Source organism: Erythrolamprus reginae, chromosome Z, assembly GCF_031021105.1.
Source record: "Erythrolamprus reginae isolate rEryReg1 chromosome Z, rEryReg1.hap1, whole genome shotgun sequence".
Classification (NCBI taxonomy): Eukaryota; Metazoa; Chordata; class Lepidosauria; order Squamata; family Dipsadidae; genus Erythrolamprus; species Erythrolamprus reginae.
In genome coordinates this window covers 2,530,437-2,552,667 of record NC_091963.1, presented here as the reverse complement: position 1 = coordinate 2,552,667, position 22,231 = coordinate 2,530,437, and the positions used below count along the sequence as shown (strand labels likewise).

General features: G+C 40.9%; 1 protein-coding gene across 1 annotated transcript; it reads left to right on the top strand.

Annotated features, from left to right (window-relative positions):
- Positions 1-12,589: 12,589 nt before the first annotated feature.
- LOC139153231 (neoverrucotoxin subunit beta-like) lies at positions 12,590-17,646 on the top strand. The gene is made up of 3 exons (XM_070726896.1): positions 12,590-12,602; positions 15,052-15,183; positions 15,550-17,646. Exons 1-3 carry the CDS (start codon positions 12,590-12,592, stop codon positions 17,259-17,261), a joined length of 1,857 nt encoding a protein of 618 aa, XP_070582997.1. The 3' UTR covers positions 17,262-17,646.
- The last annotated feature ends 4,585 nt before the right edge of the window (positions 17,647-22,231 follow it).

The window sequence follows — 22,231 nt, the reverse complement described above, 5'->3', positions numbered from 1 at the left end:
TTACTGACCTCATATGAATCGGGGAGAGGTCATCAGTAGATAGCCTAAGGTAAAGTTTTGGGGGTTAGATGATGAAACTACAGAGTCTGGTAGTGAGTTCCATGCACCAACTACTCGGTTACTAAAGTCGTATTTCCTGCAGTCGAATTTAGAGCGGTTTACTGTAAGTCTGTATCTGTTGTGTGCTCGTGTATTGTTGTGGTTGAAGCTGAAGTAGCCGTTGACAGGAAAGACGTTGTAGCAGATGATTTTATGGGCTGTGCTTAGGTCGTGTTTAAGGCAGCGTAGTTCTAAGCTTTCTAAACCTAGGATTGTAAGTCTAGTTGTGTAGTGGAGGGGTAGAGGGCTCTTTAGTAAAGTATCTCTGGACATAAATAAATGTTGAAATAATAGCCAAGGAGAAGGAAGACGTGGTCCATCGTGGGATCCAGCCGGTGTGAGGAAAGGAGCAACTGGATTGCACACACCTAGCACAAACACACACACAATACAGTATTCAGGTTGTGGGAGACTCGTTAGAAATCTTTTTGCACTTGCAAACAATCCAAAGCCGATCAGAGCCGTGACGTAAAAAAAAATTCGAAGTCCATCCTGTTGATATCGCAAGCTGGATCGCAATGCATTGTGGAGTATCCGTGGCATCAAACTTTTGTATCATTCCTGCTTAAGGGGCCGAAGACTCCAGGTTTGGGGGTCTTCGACTCTTTCTTGCCCGACTTTCCCAATAAATTTCTTCACCAAGCTTTGGAGATTCTGACGTTTCGATCTGGATAAGAGAAAACAAGAGAGAAGTCAAAAGAGAAGAACTTTTTATCTTTTATTTTTTACAAAGCAAGGAGCTTTGTAAAAAGGGGCAAGGATTTGTTGTTTGTTTAAACAAAGCTCTTTCCTTTTTAATGGAGGGGAAAAAAAGGCAGGGAGCAAGTTAAATTAAATTTCCAGATGCCACCCCAAGTGTTTGCAAGACTGCGGAAAATAAATATATATATATTTTCTGCATAATTTACAAGCTCAGGCAGTCCAGGACTTATAAAGATTCATTTAGCAATTGTTCAAAATCACCAATAGCACTAAGGCAGTAAAGGGCTGCAAAAATTTTTACTACCATGCTGTGGGCATGGCTTATTTTGTGGGTGTGGCTTGCCAGCCATGTGACCAGGTGGGAGTGGCTTGGTGATCATGTGATTGGGGATGGATTAAAGCAATGTTTCCCAACCTTGGCAACTTGAACATATTTGGACTTCAACTCCCAAAATTCCCCAGCCAGCGAATGCTGAAGGTCTTAAGCATAAAACGTATCAGGAAAGACTTAATGAACTCAATCTGTATAGTCTGGAGGACAGAAGGGAAAAGGGGGGGACATGATCGAAACATTTAAATATATTAAAGGGTTAAATAAGGTCCAGGAAGGAAGTGTTTTTAATAGGAAAGTGAACACAAGAACAAGGGGGCACAATCTGAAGTTAGTTGGGGGAAAGACCAAAAGCAACATGAGAAAATATTATTTTACTGAAAGAGTAGTAGATGCTTGGAACAAACTTCCAGCAGACGTGGTTGGTAAATCCACAGTAACTGAATTTAAACATGCCTGGGATAAACATAGATCCATCCTAAGATAAAATACAGGAAATAGTATAAGGGCAGACTAGATGGACCATGAGGTCTTTTTCTGCCGTCAGACTTCTATGTTTCTATGAATTCTGGGAGTTGAAGTCCAGATATCTTCAAGTTGCCAAGGTTAGGAAAAACTGGATTAAAAGGTCATGTGACTGGCTTAAAGGTGGCCAACCTGAGGTCAATCATTCAAGGGTTGGGGTTAGGGTGCCTGGCCTCTCCTCGCCTCAAAGAAATACAATTTCCCTCTCTATTTACTATTACTGAACATCCAAAATGTACTATTTAATTCTATGCATATTATACACAGGCACACAAAAATGTACATTATCTACTATATAAACTGTATGTTTATGTACACACACACACAGCTCTTCTAAAATTATGCACATTCAAACTCATTTACTGCAATAAGAAAAACATACCCAGAGCCCAGAAGGGGGGGAAAAGAAAAATAATCAATTTTTTTCTACCGGTTCTGCATACCTGACCGTACCCGTAGGAGCCCATCACTGCACTGTCGAAAGTGACTCATGGCCATTTTTCACACTTACGACCGTTGTATTTAATGACATGATTGAAATTTGGGTGCTTTCGTGAAGCACCCAAATTTCAATCATGTCATTAAATACAACGGTCGTAAGTGTGAACGGTGTTGCCTGATCGTCCTAGCTGGCTTCCAACAAGCAGAGTCAATGGAGGGGAGCTGGACTCGCTTAACAACATTGATTCACTTAACAACTGCAGTGATTAGGCTAAAAACCACGCCAACGAGGTTGCAAAATCAGACACGACTCATTTAACAACTGTCTTGCTTCACCGTGGAAATTCTGGTCTGATGTAAAATCCCATTGACTCTGCTTCTCAAGACAGTCACAAAAGGGAATCACGTGCCCCCAGGGCGCTACAAGCATCATAGAGAGGGGGCAGCATACTAAATGAATGAATGAATGAATGAATGAATGAATGAATGAATGAATGAATGAATGAATGAATGAATGAATGAATGAACAAACAAACAAACAGACAAATAAATATAAATAAATTAAATAAATAAATAAATAAATTGTGTTGTGAAGCGAGACACTTGTTAAGTGAGTTTTGTCCCATTTTACAACCTTTCTCGCCTCGGTAATTAAGTGAATCACTGCAGTTGTTCAGTTAGTAACCAGCTGTTAAATGAATCTGGCGTCAGAAGGTCGCAAAAGGGATCGCATGACCCTGTGACACAGCCACAGTCATAAGTGTGAGTCAGTTGCCAAGCATCTTAATTTTTATCACACGATCATGGGGATGTAGCAAAGGTTGTAACTGTGAAAAATGGTCGTAAGTCACATTTTTCAGAGCCATTGTAACTTCGAACAGTCACTAAACAAACTGGAATTTCTGTAGAGATGTAGTTATTTCTTATATATAATGCAACTCCACTTCCCCTTTGGAATGGAACGGAACGGAACAGAATAGAATTTAGGGGATGGAATGGAGGAGGAGGGGGGGGGGAGAGGAGAGAAAGAAGAGAAGAGGAAAGAAGAAGAGTTGGAAAGGACTTTGGAGGTCTTCTACTCCAACCCCTACTGAGGCAGGAAACCTAGACTATTTCAGACAAATGGTTAAAATATTGAACAATCGTGACAACAAGGTGTAAAATGGGGCAAAACTCAATTTTGATCGTAAGTCACGTACTACCTCTTTTTTTCAGGCTGTTTTCTTTTTTCCAAACAGTAAATCTCTAGTAAGCGAGATCTTTCCTGGTGGGGCAGCTGTTCCACCCCCTACAATCTTTTATTCTCCCCACCCCCACCCCTTATTTTTTTGCAACACACAACCTTTGTTGAAATTCTATTAAACCCCTCCAGAGCACAAAAAGAGGTACTTCCATACTTACAGGTAGGTGCTCGGAATGGGGTGTGACCACTTCAGGGGTTGAAGGAACAGGTGAGGCCTCTTCCGAGCAGGTCACCAGGAGAAGCGAGAAGCTAGCCAAGACCAGCAAGCCGAGCCAAGAAGCCTTCATGGTTTCTCCTAACCCTGAATGAAACACACAACTCTCCGGTGTCACAGTTGTGAGCACCTTCTCGGAGTTTCTTGCATATTTATGGACCCTGCCCCATAGCTGGCTTGTTCCACAGGAAAAACTTGGCATGCAAAGTGTCGCAATTTACGTCTCCAGAAATGACTCAGGATTGTCTTTGGAGTACCCCACCCTGGTGTTACCACATCCAAGCTGACAAAATCGTCGCTTGCAAAATATGAGCGACCAAAAGTTATTTTTGAGATCTCCTGAAACCATCTTCACCCTAATCTGGATCTTGTTCTTCAGGGAGATGGAGAATATTAGAAATATTAGATTTCAAACTCAACCCAGACAAGACGGAGTGGCTGTGGGTCTTGCCTCCCAAGGACAATTCCATCTGTCCGTCCATTACCCTGGGGGGGAGAATCATTGACCCCCTCAGAGAGGGTGCGCAACTTGGGAGTCCTCCTTGATCCACAGCTGACGTTGGAACATCATCTTTCGGCTGTGGCGAGGGGGGCGTTTGCCCAGGTTCGCCTGGTGCACCAGTTGCGGCCCTATCTGGACAGGGACTCACTGCTCACAGTCACTCATGCCCTCATCACCTTGAGGCTCGACTACTGCAACGCTCTCTACATGGGGCTACCTTTGAAGAGTGTTCGGAAACTTCAGATCGTGCAGAACGCGGCCGCGAGAGCCATCGTGGGGCTTCCAAGATTCGCCCACGTTTCTTCAACACCGTGGCTTGCATTGGCTGCCGATCAGTTTCTGGTCACAATTCAAAGTGTTGGTCATGACCTTTAAAGCCCTGCATGGCATTGGACCAGAATACCTCCGGAACCGCCTGCTAGCGCACGAATCCCAGCACACCAATAAGGTCCCACAGAGTTGGCCTTCTCCGGGTCCCGTCGACCAAACAATGTCGTTTGGCGGGCCCCAGGGGAAGAGCCTTCTCTGTGGCGGCCCCAGCCCTCTGGAACCAACTCCCCCTGGAGATTAGAACTGCCCCCACCCTCCCTGTCTTTCGTAAACTACTCAAGACTCACTTATACCGCCAGGCATGGGGGAGTTGAGACACCTTTCCCCCAGGCTTTTTTTTTATATACTTTGTTTTATGTTTGGTATGAATGTGCTGTTTGGTTTTTTAAATAATGATAGGGTTTTATATATGTTTTTTAATATTAGATTTGTTCCCCTGCTATATTTGTTTTATTACTGTTGTGAGCTGCCCCAAGTCTTCGGAGGGGTGGCATACAAATCAAATCAAATTAATAAATAAATCAATAAATAAATTAAATAAATTAAATAAATTAAAATCTCAGCGAGAAGAAGAGAAAGAGAGGGTGTCCATATATATAAGAATAATCACATAAGAATCATACAAGATAATAACTAAGAAGATAATAAAATATATAAAATAAGAATAACATAGTCATATATGATAATAAGAAGACAAAGAGAGGGTGTCCATATAAGATAATAATAAGATAATAAGATATATAAGATAATAATCATATAAGAATCATATAAGATAATAAAAAGATAATAAGATATACAGTATAATAATAATCATATAATCACATAAGAATCATACAAGATAATAAGAACTAAGAAAATAAAGATACAGTATATAAGATAATAATAATCATATAATCACATAAGAATCATGTGAGAGGGGCGGCATACAAATTTAATAAATAAATAAATAAATCATATAAGATAATAAGAAGATAATAAGATATACAGTATAAGATAATATAACCATATAGGAATCATATAAAATAATAAGATAAAAAGATAAGATGATATACATGATAATAAGAATAATATAATCATATAAGAATCATATAAGACAATAAGAAATAAGAAGATAATTTTTTTGTGTGTGTGTGTGTGATATGTTTTTGCTGAATTTGAAAATTAAGGGAGACTAGGATAGATATATTTCGGCCTTATTTTGGCCTCATCAGCTAGCCATACCCTCACTGGGACTTGAACTTGCAACCTTTGCCTTATAAGGCAGAAAATTAACCTTTAGGCTATAGTATCCAATCCCTTCAGCTCTGTACCAAAAAATTTAGGGAACACTTAAACAACAGAATATAACTTCAAGTAAATCAAACTTCTGTGAAATCAAACTGTCCACTTAGGAAGCAACACTGATTGACAATCAATTTCACATGCTGTTGTGCAAATGGAATAGTTGTGCAAATAAAACATTCAGTTAAAATATTTCATTCATTCAGATCTAGGGTGTATTATTGGAGTGCTCTTTTTTGAGCAGTACATAATAAGAATAATATCATATAAGAATCATACAGATAATAAGAAATAAAAAGATAATTATATAAGATAATAAGAATAATATACATCATAAGAATCACATAAGATAATAAATACATACATACATACATACATACATATATACATAAATAAATAAACAAACAAAACAAAAAGAACAAAACAACAATTTAAATTAAATTACATTAAATTAAATTGATTTGAATTAAATTAAATTAAATTAAATTAAATTAAATTTGTCCATAAGGAGATGATCTTAGCCTTAGACAATTTAAATGTACATTGCTTTCAATCTAACCTAAATGCCGTTCCTAAAATCATCTGCCACAGTGTCCTACCTGTCAATGAATACTTCACCTTCAACCGAAGCAATATACGAGTACACAATCAACTCAAACACAGTGTAAACCGCTCCAAACTCAACTGCAGAAAACACGACTTCAGCAACAGAGCGATCAATGCCTGGAATACGCTACCTGACTCTGTGGATTCTTCCCCAAAACCCAAAAACTTTAACCTTAGATTGTCTACAGTCGACCTCTCCCTGCTTCTAAGAATAATATACATCATAAGAATCACATAAGATAATAAATACATACATACATACATACATACATACATATATACATAAATAAATAAACAAACAAAACAAAAAGAACAAAACAACAATTTAAATTAAATTAAATTAAATTGATTTGAATTAAATTAAATTAAATTAAATTAATTAAATTAAATTAAATTAAATTAAATTAAATTAAATTAAATTAAATTAAATTAAATTAAATTAAATTAAATTAAATTAAATTAAATTAAATTAAATTAAATTAAATTAAATTAAATTTGTCCATAAGGAGATGATCTTAGCCTTAGACAATTTAAATGTACATTGCTTTCGATCTAACCTGAATGCCGTTCCTAAAATCATCTGCCACAGTGTCCTACCTGTCAATGAATACTTCACCTTCAACCGAAGCAATATACGAGTACACAATCAACTCAAACACAGTGTAAACCGCTCCAAACTCAACTGCAGAAAACACGACTTCAGCAACAGAGCGATCAATGCCTGGAATGCGCTACCTGACTCTGTGGATTCTTCCCCAAAACCCAAAAACTTTAACCTTAGATTGTCTACAGTCGACCTCTCCCTGCTTCTAAGAGGTCTGTTAGGGGCGTGCATAAGTGCACCACTGTGCCTAACAGCCCTGTCCTACTGGCCTATTGTCCAGATTTATCTGTACCAACTTTATTAGTGAGACCCCATTTGGAATAATACTGTGTCCAGTTCTGGAGACCTCACATACAAAAAGATATTGACAAAATTGAACGGGTCCAAACATGGGCTACAAGAATGGTGGAAGGTCTTAAGCATAAAACGTATCAGGAAAGACTTCATGAACTCCATCTGTATAGTCTGGAGGACAGAAGGAAAAGCGGGGACATGATCGAAACATTTAAATATGTTAAAGGGTTAAATAAGGTCCAGGAGGGAAGTGTTTTTAATAGGAAAGTGAACTCAAGAACAAGGGGACACAATCTGAAGTTAGTTGGGGGAAAGACCAAAAGCAACATGAGAAAATATTATTCCACTGAAAGAGTAGTAGATGCTTGGAACAAACTTCCAGTAGACGTGGTTGGTAAATCCACAGTAACTGAATTTAAACATGCCTGGGATAAACATATATCCATCGTAAGATAAAATACAGGAAATAGTATAAGGGCAGACTAGATGGATCATGAGGTCTTTTTCTGCCGTCAATCTTCTATGTTTCTATGTTTTTATGTTTCTATGTTTCTATGAATATTTATGTTTATACCAATACCTGCTATGTTGTACGTGTTTTGACAAACAAACAAATACAAAAATCTTCTCTAACCATTGTTTGGTTAGAGAAGAGAAAGTAGGTCAAAATTCAAGAAGGAAATATGGACGGAAAAATTCCTGGTGAATCAGGGTTTGTGAGTAAGCAGAGATAAACTAGCATCTGACGTGTCCTAGTGACATCAGAAGGATATTTGTAATTTCCTGTTGTTATTTTATCTGAATGCTCTTGCTGGCCTCCACAGGTAGTCCTCAACTTACAGCCATTCGTTTAGTGACCACTTAAACCCACAACAGCGCTGAAAAAGCGATTTAGGACCAATCCTTACGCTTAGAACCGTCTCTGCACCCCGATAGTCCTGAGTTCAAAACTGGGGACTAGCTTGGCAACTAGCACGTATCTATGGACGATCCAGGGGTTGAAATGTGGATGTTTGGCGACTGTCTCGCTTTTATGATGGCTGCAGGGTGATGCGATCACCATTTGTGGCCAACGGCCGGCCCAGCTGACTTTCGGCAAAGCAAAGTTGATGAAGACAAGTGCGGTGACTCTCTTTAGCGAAATGGGGAACAGGGTGGTAAAAACAGGTGTGATTCACTTAGCGACCATCCTGCTTAGCGACAGAAAAGTCCTGACTGCAGTTGAAAGTTGACTCTGTCTTGGTTCCTTTGAGGCAAACCATGGTTAGGTAGGTTAACTAAGATGTAACAAATGTCTCATTTAGCAACAAAAATTTGGGCTCAGTTGTGCCCATTAAGTCAAAGACTACCTGAATAAGACACACCTTCCTGACACACGTGTGTGTATTTGTGTGTGTTTCTGTAAACTCACACAATTTTCCAGGCAAGGTTTCTTCTCTGTTGCATTTATAGAAACATAGAAGATTGACGGCAGAAAAAGACCTCCTGGTCCATCTATTTGTTTTATTTATTTTTTATTTATTTATTTTGTCCAATACACAATACATATTGAAGAGAACAGACATGAAGTATTATATATAAAGAGAAGATATAAAAATAGAGGAGAAGATATATGAAGGAAGAAAAGATATATGATATATGAGATAAGTCTGCCTTTATACTATTTCCTATATTTTATCTTAGGGTGGATCTATGTTTTTCCCAGGCATGTTTAAATTCAGTTCCTGTGGATTTATCAACATCTGCAGGAAGTTTGTTCCAAGCATCTACTACTCTTTCAGTCAAATAATATTTTCTCGCGTTGCTTCTGATCTTTCCCCCCAACTATCCTCAGATTGTGACCCCTTGTTCTTGTGTTCACTTTCCTATTAAAAACACTTCCCTCCTGAACCTTATTCAACCCTTTAACATATTTTAACTGTTTCAATCATGTCCCCCCTTTCCCTTCTGTCCTCCAGACTCTACAGATTGAGCTCATGAAGTCTTATTGTCTTTGGGTTGTTGAGAAAATGAGCACATTTAACTCCATTGCATTTTGTGGCATGTGACATGTATTGTTGTGCCCAAAGAAATTGTTAACCCAACTTATTATTTTTTTTAAAAAAAACCCAGCCTTTCTAAACCTTAGACCTTCCTGCCAATTTAAATACCTGAAATTAAACACACACACCTTCTTCTCTTACCTAATGGAGTTGTGTTTAGAAGGGGTGACGTATCCATTTTTACTCACTCTCTCTCTCTTGTAAATGCAGCATTGTGTAACCTGTGTAATTTTATCTTGTGGCAAGTCAAAGTGTTTGCTTCCCTCTTGATTAAAGGTAGGGCAACGAGGCTAGAGAACTCTTTGAAACAAGTGGCCTCAACAAACCTGAACAACCACGTAAGGAAATCCCCTAAAGAAATGAAGAAGAGTTGGGGGCAACCAGTCAAGAGAGGGAGGAATCCTTAGGTGCATGAAGAAAGCAACCACAGATTCAACAAGATTTGATTTTAAGCAGTAGATTACGTGAATATAAGGATACCAAAAAATACTATAAACAGTTATGTTGGCGGATACGAAAATCTTTTCTGTCAATGTGAACGGATTAAATGAACCAAGAAAAAGAAATCAAATATTTGCAAAACTTAAAAAACAAAGAGCACAAATAATTATATTACAAGAAGTTCATATTAAAAAAACTAATAGAAAATTATGTAATTCGAAATTAGGGATTATATTTACTAGTTTAGCAGATCAAAAAAAAGAGGTATTGCAATATACATAGATAATTCAATAGATTCAAAACAACTTTACAGTGACCAGAATGGTAGAATTTTAATTGTACAATTGAAAATAGATCAGAAATCTCTCATTATTGTATCCATCTATGCACCGAATGATAACCAAAAAGGATTTTATAAACAACTACATGAGAAGATAAATGATTTGGCCATTGAAAATATGATTATAATAGGTGATTTTAATGCAATCTCAAATAGATCAATGGATCAGGCATTTAAACTAGGTAAAGGGGACAGAGATGTACCAGATGTGGAGGATTTCTGTCCCCGACCAATGAGGATAAAGCAGTTTTTGGAAGCTTATGAAAAGGGAGCTGCAAATAAAATAGATGTAGTTGTTGATGATAAGGGGCAAACTAATAATGAAAACAATGTTCTTTGGGTAATGTGCACGAATGCTCAAAGCTTGAGCAACAAGCTCTGTGAGTTAATGGCCATAATATCTAGAGATAATTTGGATCTGGTTGCCATAACTGAGACATGGTTTAAGGATTCCAATGAATGGGAAATATCCATACCAGGATATACACTGTATAGGAAGGATAGAATAGAGAGAAGGGGAGGTGGAGTAGCCATTTATGTTAAGGAAAGTCTAAAAACAACATTAATTCAAAATACATGTAAAGATCTGGAGACTCTCTGGGTTTGCATGCAAAATAAAGAAGGTTCTGTCATTAGAATTGGGGTGATCTATAGGCCTCCAGGGCAATCTGAGGAATATGACAACAAGATGGTGGATGAAATTACCCAAATGGCAGTAAAGGGAGATATTGTGGTTATGGGTGATTTCAACATGCCTGATGTTGACTGGAATATCCCCAGTGCCCTTACATGCAAAAGTAAGAATATAGTAGAGGCCTTTACAGGAGCAGCTCTGGCACAGCTGGTTAAGACACCGACTAGAGGGGAGAACATTCTAGATTTAGTTTTTATGAATGGGAATTGGGTTTCAGAGGTCAAGGTGGGAGAAAAATTAGGTTGCAGTGACCATCTATGTTTGTGGTTTGATGTAAAAACTAATTGTGAGCAATCCGATACTGCAACCAAACTATTGGATTTCAGAAAAACAAATTTTAATGCAATGGGGGAATATTTAAATCTTAAAAGCCACTGGACTGTATGTAAGGCAAATAACTAAAGGTAAAAGGAAGAAGAAACCGCTTTGGTTTAGCAATGATGTAAGGGCTATAGTCAATGAAAAAAAGGCTGCCTATAGGAGGCATAAAGAGTCTGGAAGTATAGCTGATAGAGAGGTGTATAAAATGAGACAGAGGGAGGCAAAACAGATAATATATGCTGCTAAAGCCTCAAAAGAGGAAGAAATTGCCAAATCTATAAAGAAGGGGGATAAAACCTTCTTCAGATATATTAGTGATAGGAAGAAGAAAAACTACAGCATCACGAAGCTTAGTACCGGGAATAATACAGGCATTAATGGGAATAAGGAGATCGCTGACCATTTCAATAGCTACGTCTGGTCCGTTTTCTCAAAAGACACCTTACAAAATAATACTATAGAGGGATATAGCATTGCTTCCAGCTGTACGGATTCATCTCCAGTAATCTTAGAAGTCGATGTCTTAGAAGAACTTGAACGATTAAAGATAAATAAGGCAATGGATCCAGACGGCATCCACCCCAGAGTTCTTAAAGAACTCAGATCTGTCATTGCTACCCCCCTGACTGATTTGTTTAACCAATCCCTGTTAACAGGAGATGTTCCTGAGGATTGGAGAATGGCCAGTGTTGTGCCTATCCACAAGAAGGGCAGTAGAGAAGAAGCTGGTAACTACAGGCCAGTTAGCTTGACATCAGTTGTAGTTAAAATGATGGAGACTCTACTCAAAAAGAGGATAAATCAGCAATTAAAAAACAATAACTTATTGGACCCAAATCAGCATGGCTTTACTGAAGGCAAATCATGTCAGACTAATCTCATTTATTTCTTTGACTATGTCACAAAGGTGTTGGATGAAGGTGGTGCCATGGATATTGCCTATCTGGACTTCAGCAAAGCCTTTGATACGGTTCCACATAAAGAGCTAATAGATAAATTAGTGAAGATTGGACTTACTCCCTGGATAGTTCAATGGATTTGCAGCTGGCTGAAGCGTAGACAACAGAGAGTTATTGGGTCCAAAGACAGGCTACAAGAATGGTGGAAGGTCTTAAGCATAAAACATATCAGGAAATACTTAATGAACTCAATCTGTATAGTCTGGAGGACAGAAGGAAAAGGGGGGGGCATTTAAATATGTTAAAGGTTAAATAAGGTTCAGGAGGGAAGTGTTTTTAATAGGAAAGTGAACACAAGAACAAGGCGACACAATCTGAAGTTAGTTGGGGGAAAGATCAAAAGCAACATGAGAAAATATTATTTGACTGAAAGAGTAGTAGATCCTTGGAACAAACTTCCTGCAGACGTGGTAGATAAATCCACAGGAACTGAATTTAAACATGCCAGGGATAAACATATATCCATCCTAAGATAAAATACAGAAAATAGTATAAGGGCAGACTAGATGGACCATGAGGTCTTTTTCTGCTGTCAGACCTCTATGTTTCTATGTAATTATGATATATACTATATAGAAATTGAATTATATTGAATTTATTGAATTAGAATTATGAGAATTATGGAAATAGAAGGTAAGGAGGATTATACAGTACTTGACTTTTTTAAAAAAAGAAAGAGAAACTATGTCAGTGGTAACTTGATTATAGAATTTATGGAATTACAGAAAATACAGATCATAATTTGTACTATGATGATTATCAATTTATGAAAGGTTATAATTTAATTTGGACTAAAGAAGGGAAACTTTTCTTTTTACCTATTGGGATCAATATATTTAGGGTAGGCCATGATGATTCCGCTGGATATGCAGCAATAAAATTAGAAGTTTATTCCAATGGTTTTTTCTTTTTTCCTCTCTTTTTTTCAAAATAGGGCATGATGATTCCACTGGCTTTGCAGCGATATAACTAGAAACAGGGCATGAGGATTCCACTGGCTTTGCAGCGATATAACTAGAAATAGGGCCTGAGGATTCCACTGGCTTTGCAGCGATATAACTAGAAATAGGGCATGAGGATTCCACTGGCTTTGCAGCGATATAACTCGAAACAGGGCATGAGGATTCCACTGGCTTTGCAGCGATATAACTCGAAATAGGGCATGAGGATTCCACTGGCTTTGCAGCGATATAACTAGAAATAGGGCATGAGGATTCCACTGGCTTTGCAGCGATATAACTCGAAATAGGGCATGAGGATTCCACTGGCTTTGCAGAAATATACTGTAACTAGAAATAGGGCATGAGGATTCCGCTGAGTACATAGCGATAAAATTAGAGTAAGGTAAGATGATTTCACAGGATGTAGATACTGGAGAAGGTTAGGATGAACACATTTGTTACTAGATTTATAGTTTTATGGTTTAGAGTGGGCTGGAGGATTTTAGTGGTCCATGGATGAACTTTAAGGTTTTGTAAGTTTTAATGGTGTTATTTTGATTTACTTGGGAGGTTGGTAAGAAGAAGAGGAAAGATCCTTTTTCTTTCTCTCTTTTTATTCCCTTTTTTGTTTGGTCTTTTCTTTTTCTCTTTTTGTGTTCTTTTGTTTTTCCACACTTTCCCTTTTCTTTTATTATTTCTTTTATCTTTCAATTTTATGTTTTTATTTTTTATTTTTATAATTCCTATATAAAGGAATTATTATTAATTAGGTTTAGTAATTTGGCTAATTTGGCGATATGAGATACTATTTGGCTTTCTCCCCCTTGATTTCATTATTGGAAGCTTTGGGGGGTTTTTTCTTTAGAGATTCTTTTTTAATGGGCATTTACTATTAAAAAAGGTTAATAAATATACATGAAAATTGATATGGAGGAGATATGAGAAATTTGAATTACTACAGCCTAATCAATTCACGGCGATTAAAATTTGGAACAGCTTAAGAGGTGTATTAGTTAATAGCATATTAGTACAATATAAGAAACTTGAGCAGCTATTTTTTGTCCAGATGTCAAAACTAAAGGAGGTAGCATCGGATCTGTATACCGTAATCTTAAAATTGATTTATTGTTAAGTAATTTGATGTTGTTGGTATTTTATATTGTATTGTGATTGGAGAGAAAAATAAAAAAATACTTTGCTGGAAAAAATAACTTTTGTCCAAGGAGTTGCAGATTTTGGCCACTTGAAGACTTCTGCGCTGCCACCAGCTGTATGTTGGGATGGCTGCTTCAACTCCAAGGGTCTCTGCATAGTGTTTCTTGCTCAGGCAACCTGTTGTGGTTAGCTCTGGCCCAGCTCCTGCCCCAAGGACTGTGGATGTGGGGGAGACATCCACATGCTGCAGGCCTGTTTTGCCCCCGGTGGAATCTGCTGATGAAGGCTCCTCTGACCAACAAGACATGAGTGACAGGGAGGAGAACAGTGTGGCAGACACCTCAGAGGGAGATCAATTATCTAGCTCTTCCTTGGATTCAGAACAAGAGTTAATGATACAGCCACACATGCGGAGAGCGATGCATAGGCAACAACAACTGAGAGATTATTATCAAAGAAAATGAGGCCACCTGTGGTTGGGTAGGGCTGTGGTAATTAGTGAGGCTACTATAAAGAGCAGCCTGTGGGTTTGGCCATTGTGGAGGATTATCTGATCGTGTTTCGTGACTGCTTTACTGACTTTGACCTTTTCTGTGCTGATTTTTCCCCGCTTTGAAACTAAACCAGAGCAAAGTGTGTTTCACTTTGTGAAAGAAGAAGGACTGTGAATTGCCTCACAGCTGCAAGGTAAGTATCACAGAACTGATAAGGGACTTGTACAAATTACCAGTTTGTTTGGAGACGAGTGCTCTTTGCTATACCAAAAGAGGGCTTGGTTTAAGTGAATTTTCATTATAAAGAACATTGTTTTGAATTTTCAAACGTGTGTGTGTGTCTGAAATTTGTACCTGTGAATTTCTGGGAGGAGTCTACCAGAGAGCCCGACAGAACACAACCCAGAATGGATGGGGGGAATGTAACCAGCATCCCCTCAAAGAGTCAATTGTTGGTTTCTGCCTCCTCCAGATGTTTCTCCTCTCTTTTAGGGCAGCTGAAGTATCGGCAATTGCAGAGGCTAAACATGGCCATTGAAGAGGACACCATAAAGATAGCGGCCCTGGGCCGCCCCTTCCAGCTGGGGACATTGTATGACAGCCGCAAGGATGCGCTCATCCCAGGTAGGAGCTGGAGGAGAGGCTGATGCGTCTCTGGAGGGAGGGAGGGAGGGAGGCGCTGCCATTAATGTGCAGACTCAGCCCAGAAACAGAGTTGAGCTCCCAGGGACAACCATGACCTGGACGACTGAGAATCTCTACAGAATAATAGATGCATAGCATTTCCCCTCTATTCAGTCAAATGCCTTTAGTTTTGCAGTGTTTTACAAAATGAGAGGAGGTTTTTCCGGTGATGACTGGAAAGAACAAATGAGGGAACCTTCCAGGGGGAAGATCTTCCCCTTGTCCCACTTCTCTGGAGCCCCTCTATGCAGTGACAGGTCTTCTGGAGGTTCAATTCATCATCCTATCTTTTTATGCTTCATGCAGGTGTCACTCTTTGGAACTACAGTTCCCTTCAGAAGGACCTGACCATCAAGCCTCAGCCCAAGACAGCTACTGAAATCATTGCATCCGACAGCATAGATGATAAGAGCTCCGCCCTGGACATCTCAGGACCCATTAAGTCCAGTTTTCTTGGGGGGCTGATTGATGTGAGAGGATCAGCCGAGTATCTCCAGGACACCAAGAAGTCCAAGCAACAGGCCAGGGTCACCGTTCAGTACAAAGCCACCACCAGGTATGAACAGCTGACCATGAGCCACCTGGGAATCCAGAATGTCTCTTACCCAGCCGTCTTTGAGCAGGGCACAGCCACCCACGTGGTCACCGCCATCCTGTATGGAGCCCAGGCCTTCTTTGTCTTTGACCTCCAGGCTACAATCAAGAAGGAAATATCTAACACAGGACAAACGGATACGAAGCTTAATGAGGAAGAGAAAGAGAATGCTCTCAAGTTCAATTGCAAGTTCCATGGAGACTTTTCTTTGGACCAAAACCCTGTGACCTTCAATGGTGCTATGCAGGTTTACAAAACTCTACCAAAAATGTTAGGGAAAGTTGGGGAGAAGGCTGTGCCTGTTCGGGTCTGGCTCTATCCATTGAGCAAGCTAGACACCAGAGCAGCTAAGATGGTCCGTGAGATCAGCGTGAGATTGATCTTTGATGCTGAAAAGATCTTGGAGGAACTTAATGAAATCCAGATGCAAAGCAATGACCTAGCCAACGATCCCATTGCTGAGACCTTCCCTGAGATCAAGAAGATCAAACAGTTGAAGGATCTGTGCAAGCAACACCGGCTGACTTTCCAGAAAAAGCTGGCCAGAATGTTACCTTCCATCCGGGGAGGAGGGCAGGAGGAAGGGACCCTGGTGGACCTCTTGATGTCCGTCAACCAATCTCCATTTAACAGCCAAAGACTCTGTGAATTTCTGGACACCAAGAAAACAGAAATTAACTTTGTCAAATCTTATCTGTCTATTCTAAAAAATATAGAAGTGATCTCAACTAAGAACAAGTTGGAAGAAGTAGTTCTCAACTCTCAAAATAGATACGTGGTCTCCTTTATGTTCACCTCTTTATATAAAAAGGAGCCATTTCTGTTGAGCTTACAGGATTGGCTTCAGGAGCAATTCTTGCGGGAATCAGTTAAGTCCACAAGTTCTGGGCAGGAGGAAGACATGGCCTGGTATGAGGACAAGGAGAGGACACGCAATGCTCGCCAAGCTGCCAAATCCATGCAAGACTTTTTCAGCATCAATCAATTGAATGAAAAGATCCGCTTTGTTGTGGCCTCTCTTTCAGATGTGGACATCACAGGAGCCTCAATATACCTTTATGAAGAAGGAGAGCTGGTCAGCAAGAACTTTGAGTTGCCCTCACAACCTTACCTTTTACGGATCGGTGAAGTGAGACACGACAGCAATAAAGTGAAGTTTCAACCAGCTGAACATGGAAAGGCTGCAATCTTTAACTATCTGGTAGAGTACAAGATGGTAGGGGAAGAAATCTGGAAGACTGCGAGGACAGAGGACTGCGAGGAATTGCTCCTGTTGAAAGATCTGCGCCCAAACACAGAGTACCAGTTCCAGTACGCTGCTTGCCGTAGTAAATCCAGTGACCTGAGCCCACCCATAAAGACCCTTCCCACCAGCCCTCCTGAGAAATTAAGAATGGTCACTGTGGCACTGAGGGAAAGATAAGAGAAATTAGACTGAGGGAAAGGTAGACAAGTTAGACTGAGGGAAAGGTAGACAAATTAGACTGAGGGAAAGGTAGACAAATTAGCCCAAATGAAATACAAATTAACCTGAGGAAAACATAGAGAAATTCGTGGTGCATCTGATTGAAATCAAGTGGATTTAAATAACTAGTAAAGACACTTGATTTAATTCAACTGGATTTAAAACATAATTTTTAAAGAGCAACTTCCATCTCTGTCCCACAGCGGCTCCTCCTCTGACCCGCTGTTGACTCACCGACCGTCCCATTTACTTCAGTGAAGGGGCAGAGACTGTTTATTAAAATCTTTCAGCAAATTTGAAACAGAAATATAAAATTAACTACATCAACAGCCTATAAAGAAAATCAGTATAAAATGTTTTATTGGTGACATCTGGCCCCGAACAGATTGGCTAAAATATATCCAAATTGCAATCAGGCCTCCTGGAAATGTAAAAAAAAGCAGGGCGCCTTTTTTCATTTATTTTCATTTATTTTATTAGATTTGTATGCCACCCCTCTCCAAAGGCTCATGCATGGTGGACGTGTCCCGAAACCAGGAAATACAGTGGTACTTGTAGTTGAGACACCTTTCCCCCAGGCTTTTTTATATTTATGTTTGGGTATGTATATGTTGTTTGCTTTTTTAAATATGATAGGGTTTTATGTGCTTTTTAATATTAGATTTGTTTTCGCTGTCCAGAGTTGGGGAGTTCACAACCTCCGCAGGCAGGTTGTTCCACTGGTTGATCGCTCTGACCATCAGGAAGTTCTTCCTTACTTCTAGGTTGAATCTCTCCTTGGTCAGCTTCCAGCCATTGTTCCTCGTCTGGCCCTCTGGTGATCTGGAGAATAGAGTGGCCCCCTCCTCTCTGTGGCAACCCCTCATCTACCTGTATACAGCTATCATGTCCCCTCTGCCCCTCCTTTTCTCTAGGCTATCCATGCCCAGTTCCCGCAATCTCTCTTCGTAAGTCTTGGTTTCAAGTCCCCTAATCATTTTGGTAGCTCTTTTCTGCACCTTCTCCAGAGTTTCAATGTCTCTTTTGAAGTGTGGTGACCAGAACTGGATGCAGTACTCCAGATGTGATCTGACCAGGGCGTAGTAGAGTGGTATTAGTACTTCCCTGGTCTTGGAGTGTATCCCCCTGTTGATGCAGCTTAGGATAGTGTTGGCTTTTTTGGCCACTGCTGCACATTGCTGGCTCATGTTTAGTTGATTATCCACCAAGACTCCAAGATCTCTTTCGCAGTTACTGCTGCTAAGTGGGGTTCCTCCCAGGCTGTATGTGTGTCTAGGTTTTTTCTTTTATGTTGTCTGTGAGTTGTTTTGTTTAAATTGTATTCAGTTCAATGTACTTATGGACGAATTGTATTCTGGCGGGAGGGAAATTTGTCCAGAATGCAACTATTCTCAGCTTCTGAGGAACTATGGGGTGAGGGAAGGGAGATATAGAATTTAGGTTTCAGACATCCAGATGCCAGCCGTGAGAACCAAGGACATTTCATCATCTGTTTACCAGACTTCCTCAGAACACCAGAATCCTTTGGGCAATGTGACTTGGTCTAATATAGGGGGAGGGAAAACCTGAACTTTAACTGTGTGGTTCTGGGCGGGAATCAGCTGCATCTGGTTTTGCCTTCACCTTTGCTGATATGACGTACTCAATAAAGTTTTGCCTTAAGAGATTGGATCATCTCGACCCTGTTTGCCTTAGTTGGGTTCGTCAGTCGGAACATTGATGTGGCCTATGAAGAAACTTTGTCACAGATTCCTGACCGAGTCTCCATGAGCCGATTCCTTCCTTTAGAGAACCTGGGTTCTCCCCTCAGAGGAGGAGACTTCAAGCCCAGGAGAAAAGCCAGCATCTCCACCCCTCCAAATCAACCGTCCCCACAGATTAATTCTCTACCATCCTGGACCCATGTCCCTTGGGAAGCAGAGAGTCTTTGGGGCTTCCCTCTCTGTCAATCCTTTGAGGTACATCAGGCTGGGAAGCCATCAACCCAAAAAATAATTAGAACTCAATTTCATTGATAGATGATACTAGCAGAAATCTTGACGTTTCCCTTTTGCTCCTGACACCAAAGAGCATCAAGGCAGGAAAAACAGTGAGGTTCTTTTTCACCCTTTCCTGTTTTCCTGGGGTGAAATCGTGTTTTCGTAACAACTGCCACCTATTTTTGCAAGGCTGTTTCTGCACTGCTCTACACCACCTTTCATTGGCCAACGTGGGATCATTAGAGAGAGGATTTCTCTTCCAAGCAAATAACTTCCTGTTAAATCTCCCTCTTTCTTATAAAAGAGGCTGTGTCTTTGGGGGGGGGACATCAGGGAGACCAGTGAAGTTGATCCACTCAACCGAATTGATTTCCCATCATGATGGGAATGTGCAGAGAAGAAGGGAAAAGTAGAGGAAAAAGACGAAGGAAAGGTAGAGAAATTAGACTGAGGGAAAAGTAGAGAAAGATGCCTGAGAGGAAAGGTAGAGAAATTAGTCTGAAGGAAAGGTAGGAGAAAAGGCCTGAAAGAAAGATAGAGAAATTAGACTGAGGGCAAGGTAGAGAAAAAGCCTGAAGGAAAGATAAAGAAATTAGAATGAAGGAAAGGCAGAGAAAAAGGCCAGAGAGAAACGTAAAGAAATTAGACTGAAGGAAAGATAGAGAAAAAGGCCTGAGAGGAAAGCTTGATAAATTATAATGAGGGAAAGGTAAAGAAATTAGACTGAAGCAAAGATAGGGAAAGAGGCCTGAGAGGAAAGATAGATAAATTAGACTGAAGGAAAGGCACAGAAAAAGGCCAGAGAGAAAGGTAAAGAAATTAAATTGAAGGAAAGAGAGAAAAAGGCCTGAGGGAAAGGTAGAGAAAGTAGACTGATGCTCTGGGGATGAGGGCCAAAGTGAGAGAGGAAATAGTTCATAGCAGATCACCACCACCCATCACCTGATCAGGACTGCAGCAGCATCGAGCCTACTCTAAGCTCCCCAATAAGTCCAGGGAGATTCTTCAGTGACACAAATGTCCCTGTTGAAACGGATCCCACCTTTGCTGGAGGAATTGCCAGTTTTAGCCTCCAGGAGGCTTCGGCACTGCCACCAGCAGTGCGTTGTGATTGCTGCTTCTGTACCCCTGCTCTGGGCCGGGAGCCTTCCTCAGCCATCCCAGAAATCGGACCAGCATCGGCAGGTGGAATGTGGTGTGTGCCCACATCCTGCCTCCCGGCAGAGAGTCAGCTGTCAGTTTCTGCATCTCACAGGTGGTTCCTCTCTCTTGAAGGACACCAGAAGTGTCAACAACTCACGGGAGCCAAGCATGGCCCCTGCAGAGGACGCCATTGAGATTCCAGTTCTGGGCCGCCCCTTCCAGCTGGGGATGCTTTACAACTGTCGCCAGGATGCCCTCATCCCAGGTAGGAGCCAGAGGAGAGTTGTGAGGGGTGGCAGGAAACCTGGGAGGGAGGGAGATGGGTCCTGTGATCAATGCGCAGGCTAAGCCCAGGGACACTTGAGAGCTGGCATCCTGCACACATGGCCTGCTAATACCAGCAGGAGTTTCTGCCTGGGAATGTGTATCCCACCTCTTGGCATATTACACAGCAGGGCTGTATACTGAACACGGGGTGGATTACCACACCAAACCCACTTAACTAGCTTGAAGGAAAGTCGCAGAAGGAGAGCTGAGGAAAGGAAACAAATTAGCCTGAGGGAAAGATAGAAATGCCTTAGGGGGAGAGAGAAGCCTGAGAGAAACTTAGAGAGGCCTGAAGGAAAGATGGAGAGAGAAGCCTGAGGAAAAGATAGAGAGGCCTGAAGGAAAGCTAGAGAAAGAAGCCTGAGGGGAAAGATAGAGAGGGAAGCCTGAGGGGAAAGATAGAGAGGCCTGAAGGAAAGATAGAGAGAGGGGGGGGTCTGAAGGAAAGCTAGAGAGAGAAGCCTAAGGGAAAGATAGAGAAAGAGGCCTGAGGGAAAGGAAGAAAGGGGCCTGAAGGAAAGAGAGAGAGAGAAGCCTGAGGGAAAGATAGAAAGAGAGGCCTGAGGGAAAGATAGAAAGAGAGGCCTGAGGGAAAGAGAGAGAAGCCTGATGAAAAGGGGGAGAGAGTGGCCTGAGGCAAAAGTACATTAATTAGCTTGAGGGAAAGTTGCAAAAGGAGACCTGAGGAAAAGGTAGAGAAATTGGCCTGAGGGAAAGGCAGAGAGAGAAAGAGTCCTGAGGGGAAAATAGAGAAAGGAGGACATAAGGGAAAGAGATATGTATTGAGAGAAATGGGGAAAGGCAGGAGAATTAACAAAGGGGCAGAGACAATGGAAGGAGAGACCAGCAAGCAGCAGGAGAAGATGGAGAGAGAGAGAGAGCCCATCGGCCATTTGACCACCATCCCACAGGGTGACCCACCTGTTCGGTGGAGATCGCAAGTCAGCAGAGTCCAGCTGACAGAGGAAAGTGGAGCTGCCTGAATGAGGCACCAGCCATAATGACGGTCTGTTGGAGGAGAAGGCACCTGGCCTAGACGTGGAGCTCCTGCCTCACAATCAGGAGGTTGTGAGTTCTATCCCAGGTAGAAGGCAGATGTAGGGATCCTGCTTGGGCAGCAAGTTGGACTAGATGACCTGCAAGGTCCCTTCCAACTCTGTTAATATGAGTGCCTGGAAAGGAGGGCCAGGACTGAATGGGGACTCCATCAAACCTTTTGGATGGAAACTGCTGCATAGCGGAGGATCAAGAGAGGCCTCTGCTGCCCTCTGCTGGAAAGTATTCACAATTTCTCTTCACGCAAAGTACAGTGGTACCTCTAGTTAAGAACGTCTCTACTTAAGAACTTTTCTAGATAAGAACCGAGCGTTCAAGATTTTTTTGCCTCTATTTAAGAACCATTTTCTACTTAAGAACCCGACCCTGGAAAAATTTCTCAGGAAATTTGAGAGCGGCATAAAGGCCCGGGCAGTTTCCTGC

Coding starts and splice junctions, on each gene's coding strand:
- LOC139153231 (XM_070726896.1), top strand. Junction 15,184..15,549: donor CAAGGATGCGCTCATCCCAG/GTAGGAGCTGGA, acceptor TGCTTCATGCAG/GTGTCACTCTTTGGAACTAC.